This window comes from Theobroma umbraticum, unplaced genomic scaffold, assembly GCF_002168275.2.
Source record: "Theobroma umbraticum cultivar Fairchild unplaced genomic scaffold, ASM216827v3 scaffold_56.0, whole genome shotgun sequence".
NCBI classification, from domain to species: domain Eukaryota; kingdom Viridiplantae; phylum Streptophyta; class Magnoliopsida; order Malvales; family Malvaceae; genus Theobroma; species Theobroma umbraticum.
In genome coordinates, this window is record NW_018397256.1 from 9,478,167 (window position 1) to 9,487,103 (window position 8,937).

At 35.6% G+C, this 8,937-nt stretch overlaps 2 protein-coding genes across 3 annotated transcripts; one reads left to right on the forward strand and one right to left on the reverse strand.

Annotated features, from left to right (window-relative positions):
• The first annotated feature begins 1,218 nt into the window (after nt 1-1,218).
• LOC110411586 (O-Glycosyl hydrolases family 17 protein) lies at nt 1,219-5,384 on the forward strand. Of its 2 annotated transcripts, none has more exons than XM_021421816.2 (4): nt 1,219-1,641; nt 2,898-4,172; nt 4,539-4,572; nt 4,755-5,383. In XM_021421816.2, exons 1-4 carry the CDS (start codon nt 1,587-1,589, stop codon nt 4,906-4,908), a joined length of 1,518 nt encoding a protein of 505 aa, XP_021277491.1. In that variant the 5' UTR covers nt 1,219-1,586; the 3' UTR covers nt 4,909-5,383. The 2 variants fall into 2 exon arrangements, with proteins under 2 accessions (XP_021277491.1, XP_089638761.1); XM_089782635.1 differs by lacking the exon at nt 1,219-1,641 and adding an exon at nt 1,724-2,420 and having other exon boundaries at nt 4,755-5,384.
• A 1,253-nt stretch (nt 5,385-6,637) lies between these two features.
• LOC110411187 (profilin-2) lies at nt 6,638-8,686 on the reverse strand. The gene is made up of 3 exons (XM_021421231.2): nt 8,409-8,686; nt 7,563-7,700; nt 6,638-7,046 (listed from the first exon to the last, which is right to left on the reverse strand). Exons 1-3 carry the CDS (start codon nt 8,529-8,531, stop codon nt 6,912-6,914), a joined length of 396 nt encoding a protein of 131 aa, XP_021276906.1. The 5' UTR covers nt 8,532-8,686; the 3' UTR covers nt 6,638-6,911.
• Between the last annotated feature and the right edge of the window lie 251 nt (nt 8,687-8,937).

Below are 8,937 nucleotides of genomic sequence, written 5' to 3' on the forward strand. Positions count from 1 at the left end.
ATAAGCTGAAAAAAACCAAGCTAAACAAACACTAAAATTAAGAATAGAAATGAAAATGGAGAATATTAATAATGACATTTTCTAAAGCATTGATTACATATTGTAAAAAAAATAAGCTCTAATTTTCTAAAAAAAAATTAATCTCATCTTTTTTCTTTTATCATAATAATATAAAAATATAAATATTCATCAAATGTGTAAAATATCCAAAACCTAATTTATAAATATATATTCATCAAATCAGGACCATGAAAATGCTTTTTGTTATAATTATTAGTAAAATTTATTCAATTTATAAATTAAAATATTAATTGTATTGAATGATTCCATTAAAAAATATTTTTTAATTTTAATAGTATTGAATAATTTAAATATTAATATGTTAAGTTAATTTTAAAAAAATTAAATATTAATTTTTTTAATATTAAAATTTAAATATTAATATTTATCAAGTTTATATAACTATACTTAGTATAAGAGTTTTTTTAGTTTTTCAAAGAATGTCTTAGGTGTTTTTAAGAGTATAAAACATTTTACATGATTAATGAATTTTTTTATTGATTTGTAAAATATTTTATATTTAAAATAATTTTTTATCTTTTAAATAAGCATAATATTAAAAACGATTTTTAAAAAATATTTTACGTCAAAACTAATAGACTCTAAGTTGTAAGGATTTTTACACTTTCAAATAGAGATAAAGACTAATTTTTTTTAAAAAAAAATTCAATCTTACCAAATGGAACTTAAATATCAACCTTTTTTATTGCAACTCATGATCTTCAATCTCCACGGTGTTATGTTCCTTCTAAATGTTTTTTCTTTTTCAAGTAAAAGGAAATAAATAGAACTAATTAGTACAAATTAAAGTAAAAAAAATGATAAACACGACATTATTAAAACAAAAAGATGAGAATGAAAGTAAGTAAAAAAAATTGGGGTAAAACTTTTTCAGGACCGTTACTTACGCATTTACTTTTTATTATGGTCGATGCAGTAAATGATCCAACAAAAGTAAGTGAGTAATGATTTATTTATAAAAAAAAGACAAAAATTTAACCTCTGGGAGAAAAGTAGGAAGAAATAATAGAGGAGATTTGTGTTGCGATGAAGTGGACGTGGACCATTTTAAGTAGCACTTAGTAAGCATAGGGGTGAAAAGAAAATACGTGGGGGAATGGGAACAGAAGCAAACAGAAGAGAACAAACATCCTCAAGGACAAAGGACCGGAATCGACAAGCTTCTCTTAACTGGAATTGATAAAACTAATTGTGAAATCCGGTCCGAAGCACTGTCTCACTCTGACACAAAACACACCGTACATCAAGCCTCAGCCAGCCAAGCTTAAGTGCTCCGCTCTCTCTCTCACTCTCGAGCTCCGAGAGAAGGCTTTTTTCTGCTTTGCATTTTGAGAAGAGAGAGAGAGAGAGAGAGAGAGAGATAATAGTGACGTTACTCTCTAGAAGAAGAACGTTGTAAGTTTTACAGACCCTAGTTGAGTAAAACCCAGTAAGAGTAAAGTAGAAGAGAGGAAGATTCTTTGGATTCCTTTTCCTTTTTTTTTTTTGTTTTTTTGAGTTGAACAATGGCTTCAAGATTCAAGCTTGTCTTTGCAGTTTCTTTGTTGCTTCTACTTTTAGGTTTGTGCTCCTATCTGTCTCTTCTCTTCAGTGTTTTTGCATTACAGTAACAGTGCCTCAGTTTGTGCTTTTCTCTCCCGGAATATTTTGCTTTATTATTGGCCATATCTCTTTTAATCTTTTGCTGAGATCTTTATATTTTTCAGACTTCAATATTTAATTTTGAGTACCCAAATTTCTTCTGAGTAAAAATCTCAGCTTTTTTAGCACTGCGCTTGTGCTGCATTATTTTCTCTCATTAGTCACTCTCTTTTTAATGGTTTTTTGCCTATTAACTCCCTTCCTCTGTTGTGGGTCTCCTTGTTTTGATTACTTGCTCTATGGGTTATCTATCTAGTCAGTCTTAATGCAACAAGAAATATTATCTTTGTTGACCACCGGATGCATTAGTATCCTTGAAGTTTACCCACTTGCATTTAAGATCATTCTATCAAGTAGGTAGGGCTTCAACATCTAGGACAGCAAGGTTGCAATATTGATATCGTTGGACCGCTTGATGATCTTCTTTAGTTTATGTCAATCATAGATAGACCACGTTCCATGAAGAATGCTGAATCACGTGTCTGATTATTAGTTCTTCATTTCTAAGGGCCCCTTTATTAGCAAGATTAGCGCCAATGCCATGCCATAAGAGCCATTTGCACGGCAACTAAGGTGTTTGGCTGTGCGATTGAAACTTTCCCACCTTATTGTTCCCACGGTAAGGTGCCCAATTGCAACTGCAGCCAAGGCCGGGTTGGTGCAGTGGTGACAATGAATACAGTCACCCATTGTAAATGGTAAGATTGGGGTTGTAGTGGTGAGATATAACCAATGGTGGGACAATGTTTGTTTGGTAAAAGTAGTGGTGGCAGTGAGAAGAAAAAATGGTCATTAAAGACATTAACCTGAAAAGTATATTAATAAATTATTATTCATATATATATATATTATATATTCATATCTTTTTTTGCCCTCATCCTGCAATGTGGAATAGGTATAAACTTTTTTGCCATATTTGGCTGGGATTATGTAGGAAGCAGTGATGATTGTAAGCGTATTGCTTGCTAAAACTTGTTATCTTTTTCTGTGGAAAAAAAAATGCAATGTTCTGTTTTTTCCTTGGGAAATGCATGTTAATCATTGTGTGTTATACAAGAATTTCTACTAGCTCCCCTTCCACTATTTTCTCATGTAAGGTTGCTCACTTGCTCTGCCTTTTAAACTGGGTTGAATGATTAGTTGAGGATTGTATCTGATGCCAATTTCTCTGTCAGATTTCTGCAGGGGAAGCATAGTTGGAGTTTGCTATGGAAGGAACGCTGATGATCTCCCCACACCTGATAAAGTAGCACAACTGGTTCAACTTCACAAGATTAAGTATCTCAGGATTTATGATTCTAATATCCAAGTGCTGAAGGCATTTGCAAACACTGGAGTTGAACTTATGGTTGGAGTTCCTAATTCAGACTTGTTAGCATTCTCCCAGTTCCAATCAAATGCAGATTCCTGGCTAAAGAATAGCATCCTTCCTTACTACCCAGCCACAAAGATCACATACATCACTGTTGGTCTTGAAGTCACAGAAAGCCCTGATAATGCCTCTGCCTTGGTTGTACCTGCTATGCAAAATGTCCTCACGGCATTGAAAAAGGTTGGCCTGCACAAGAGGATTAAAGTTTCGAGTACCCATTCCCTAGGGGTTCTGTCCCGATCATTTCCACCTTCTGCTGGGGCTTTTAACAGCAGCCATGCATATTTTTTGAAACCTATGTTAGAATTCCTAGCTGAAAACCAGTCACCTTTTATGATTGATTTATATCCTTATTATGCTTATAGGGATTCTCCAAACAATGTCTCTTTGGATTATGCTCTGTTTGAGTCATCCTCAGAAGTCATAGATCCAAACACTGGTCTACTTTACACAAACATGTTTGATGCCCAGATAGATGCTCTTTATTTTGCCCTGATGGCTCTAAATTTCAGAACAATAAGGATTATGGTCACTGAAACTGGTTGGCCATCCAAAGGTTCACCCAAAGAGAAGGCTGCAACTCCTGACAATGCCCAGACTTATAACACCAATCTAATTCGTCATGTGATCAATGATTCTGGTACTCCAGCCAAGCCTGGCGAAGAGCTAGATGTGTATATTTTCTCATTGTTTAATGAGAACAGGAAGCCTGGAATGGAATCAGAGAGAAACTGGGGCTTGTTTTATCCAGACCAGACTAGTGTCTATAATCTGGACTTTACTGGAAAAGGTGCTGTTGATATGACAAATAGTGGGAATGGTACCAAATCAAATAGAACAGCCTGGTGCATTGCTTCTGGCAAGGCTTCTGAATCAGATTTACAAAATGCCCTAGATTGGGCTTGTGGTCCTGGAAATGTGGATTGCTCTGCCATTCAGCCTAGCCAGCCATGTTTTGAGCCAGATAACCTAGTCTCTCATGCCTCTTTCGCATTCAACAGTTACTACCAGCAAAATGGGGCTAGTGATGTTGCATGCAGTTTTGGAGGAAATGGGGTCAAAGTTGACAAGGATCCTAGTAAGTCTATTTTTTACACACAATCTGATTACATTCCCGATTATACCAATTGATATTACATGCCAACTAAGCTGCTTAGTGGTGTTAATATTAGCTTAAGTAAGTGAACCTTTAAACTATTTTTCACATAACACTAAACAAACTTGCTCCAACATGCCTAAACTCAGGTGCTACTATAATTTGTGCATTTACCTTTTAATTAAGCTATCTTTTAGCCTCTTCAGTTTTGGCATGATTTTTGAAGTCTAGAATCTACCTGCATCTATTGGTTGATTTAATTTTATACGGTGTTGATGGTGTCATTTCAGAATTCCATTCTGAAATGATTTTGCTCACCAAGCAACTAATTTTGAATTATTTGTGCAGGCTATGATAATTGCATCTATCTGACCACTAGAGGGTAAGCTCAGATTCTGAAATATCTCACCTGCCGAAGCTCCTTTTTCATTGTCATCCTTCACTTTGCCCCCCTCTTTCTTTGTTATAGATCTTCACTTCATACTTGCTTTCCTTGATTTGATCCCATCTTTTGGACACCCGCCATCCAATGTCTTAAAAGTTGTTCTTGTAATATTCATGCAGGGTCAACAAAACTGCAGCAAGTAATACGACTGCCATGGCTAATACGTCATCCTCCACGCGGACTGAAGTGTGCACATTGATTGCTACGTTCTATCTAATGACTTTAATCTCATTTGTTTTGAACCTGGGCAATGTGGCAGAAGCATCGTTTTGAATAGAGTTGAGGAGTCTGATATGGATATGAAGGTGCCTCAAACGAGATGAGAGAGATTGATTCAAGAAATTTGAGGTGGGAAAGAACTTGCCGCTGCCTCTAGTTTTTATGCGGTATTGATAGTGCTGAGTCCTGACAAGATGCTGTAAAATGAGAATGTATGTGCTGCTGTCAATTGCTGCTTGTGTTAAATGTGGTGAGATTGCAGTATCCTGTGTTAGTTGCAATTTTCATGCTAGTTAAAAGTCAGAAGGCTGAGGTTCTTGTCCGAATTTTTTTAACCCTTAATACCACTACGTTGCTAGCGTTTTCGGTTCGGGAATGGAATAGCCATTCCCAGTATTGTTGAGCCCCCTCTAATAACTTTGTTTCACAAAAATAGTTATTTCCAAGAATGGTCATTTTTAAAGAAACTTGAATAGTTGTTGTCAAGGAGGTCACCGTGATAGCTGTTCCAAGCATGGAGGAATAGATAAAAAATCTATTTAAACTAAATTACTTTTAAATTAATTTAAAAATTATCATCATATATTACATAGGTGTTTTTCATTTGAAAATCACTTTGTCCCTATCCATCTTCCATCTCTCTCTCTCCAAAGTCTCTCAACAGGAGGCGGTGGCATTCAGTGACGGGGAGTGTTTGTTGGGATTTCCCATCAAAGACAAAAGCAAAATGCTAAAAGGAAAAATTAAAAATCTATAAAAAAATAATGTTCAAAATTTCAATTATTAATATTTTAAAAATAAAAATAAAAATAAAAAGCCATATATTATAATAAAAATTATTTTTAGTATTTATCGTTTTTTAATTATTTTTAAAATTAAATATTAAAATAAATTATAATAACAATTTATATAATTTTAAATCAATTTTTAATTTTATTTTTCAAAAATAGTTATTCCATGCTTTGAAGACCGTTAAAGTGAACATTTCCAGTTGGAGAAAAGCCCAATCCTAGGAAGGATATAGCCCACGTCACATGCTTCGGCCTGTTAATCGAACCCCTTTGCCCTTCACCCGAGAGTGATAACACTTATTACATCGCCCCAGCAAACGAAGGTTCAATGTTTGAATGTTGATACTATAGTATAAGATGAACGTGATTGACGATGCCATCCAACTGTCAATTGCCAAAGGGCATCTTTATCCGCATGTTCAATACAGTAGTTGCTATCCATCCGCGCAACCGTACATTCCCATTTCCTAGAAATTTGAAGGTGCTCTAAGATTCGAAAATAGTGTCTTGTAAATAATTGGATCTTCAACTACAATCCTGTCCGCACCATTTTAGTTGCTTGTCCCATTCTTGCTGCACTATGGCAAATTGAGAGGATTGAATATTCCTCAATTATATTAGCAAATTCTTCTCAATTCACGTCCACCGTCAACTTGGCAAGCACCACGCATTGCCATCAGAAAGCCTTTTCCAACTTCACAACCCAAACTAGTTATTAATTACCGCAAGGGTGTGTGGTAACAAAGACAGTTAAAACACCAGACAGGTGAAGCAACGGTTCAATCGTTAAGCTTGCACTTTCGGAACAGTGGGAGTAAGATTCAAATCTTAAGCCTAAAGCAGCAAAAACCTTTCTTTTACCAGCCGAGCCAGGATCGACATGTATGTCAAATGATCCCGAGAAGGTTTCCATTTAAACTGTTGAGGTACGTCTAGGCCTTAAAGCTTTTAGCAGGCTGCATGAGATTACTAGAAAAACTCGGCCAACAAACTTACCAAATCCACTAGAAAATCCATTGTAACAAAATACCTCACTCGACAATCTCGATAATACCATCCATCAAACAAGTACAGAAACAAAGTAAGGGATCATAAGCATCACTGTTACAAACACCAAGCCTTTTGTTTCTTGAAAAGGTTCCCCACGACTTTAATACTAGTAATACTATTATTTAACTGCACCCAACCATTACCACAGGAGGGTGGCAGATGCACGTTTGTATAGAAGCCAAGAAGAATTGCAACAAATAGGGCACACCAAAGAGATCAAAGACCCTGATCAACGAGATAATCACCAAGCCTTTCGACAATCATGTTGCACTGGCCAGGAGTCATTGGCTCATCATAGATTCCAATGATCAACGCCTGATTGGTCTTTTTAACAGTAACACCTCCAGGTCCCTGAAATTAAAATGACAAAGGCTCAGAAAACAAACACAAAACCAAATGTAAGAGAAAGTGGTAGTAAAGGGTCTATGTTCATCCTTTCTCCTCCCTTCTTTCCTCAGGGTGTCTCAGGATAAATACACTTCGTCAGTGTTTGGAGGCACAAGATAACAGCTTCATAGAAAAATGTAAGAGCAGAAGCCAAGTGCATCCCTAGTAAATATAGAGAACAACATCAATGTACCTAATTTTGAGTGGCCAATCAGCATCAATATCACTTCACTACGCCCTTAAATGCTGCATAGGTTTAAAAATGAAGTTTTGGGTTTTCACCGATAAAACAAATGCTGTGGTATATGAATTTTTTTTTATTTTCATCTTATCAAAAAGATTAACTACAAATTACACTCGGAACAAAATGTACAACTGACAAATCTATTTCCATTGAACAAACTGCAAAAGAACGCTTGGGCACATGAGATTTTCAATATTATAAACTAAGTAAAACCAAGAGCAGGTGGAGAAGATCACCTTCTTCCCTCGAATAACAGCTCCTGGTTCACCTTGGATCACCATGTATTTTGTTCCTCCAAGGTACAATCCAGTTGGAGCAAGTGATCCAGGTTCAGCAAAGTCATTCATGATGCCATTAATTTCTTCCGGCTTGAACTGAAATAAACATAAAACGACAAGCAATAAGCAAAGGGTTGATCAGAAAAAAGAGCAAAACTTCTTACTTTTTGAAGGAAAACTAGCTTTAAAATCGAAATAAACACGATTACTGCGTTCGAAGCACTTCACTCTTTAAATAGTGGCATAATCATTGCTAAAATTGTAGTCATCTGCAGAGATCATTTTTACTAAATTGGGTTATTTAAAAGCTCAGTGAAGAACTACAGCCCCATCCATAGTCAGAACATTTCCGATCCATTAGAAAACCTTCAGTTCATTTGATTAAAATGATGTTTAATGCCTCTAAAACGATGAAACAGAAAGAAACCCAGAAATCAAACAGATTTCCGCGCACGAAAGGACAAATCAGTCAATAAATCATGCAACATAAACTAATAAATCATAGCAAAAAAATCCCAACTTGAACTTCGAGGAAGAAAAGAAAAAAAAAACACCAAATTTAATTTTAAAAAAATGAACAAATATCATTCCTTTTGGAGCAAATCAGATCAGCTAATAAATCATGCACAGTCTTTTTTTTAAAGAAATCATGCACAGATAATTCAATCATAGAAATCAGATCCCCTTACTCAAGCATCAACCTCTCCTTTTTTTTTTTTTTGGATACCTAAACAAAGAAGGCAAAGGTTAATGAAAAATCGAAGCCAAAAAAAAAAAAAGGAGGAAGAGTAAAGGGAGGAAAACCTGAGGGAAATTGGAACTCTGGGCCCAAACGCTGCCGTCTTGGCCGATGATGGCGGCGGCAGAGAGATGGTTGCCTTCGATTTCGCACATCAAGTGGTCATCTACATACGCTTGCCACGACATCTTCTTCTTCTTCTTCTTCTCTGGATTTCTCTTTGGTTTCTTTCTTTGTTGAGTTGGGATTTTTTTTTTCCTTTGTTGAAGTCTCCCTGTTTTTTTTTTTCCTTTTAAAGAACACAAAAGAATGAGTTTGACTGAAGGGGCAAAGCTGAGCCCAGGGAGAGACCCGGAGATATAGCGTCGAAACAACGAGATCTGGTACACTACTATTTTTTAATTTTCTTTTTTTTTTTCCTCTCCTTGGGCCACAATTACCCTTTTCCTAACTTAAGACCCAATTTCCCCCCCTTTCCCTTCCTTTTCTTCTTTTGGGTTATTCGCATAAATTAAAAAAAACACACACACCAAAATGGAAGGTCACAATTGAAATTGCGTGGAATTATATATCTTTATTCAATTTTTTTGGTAA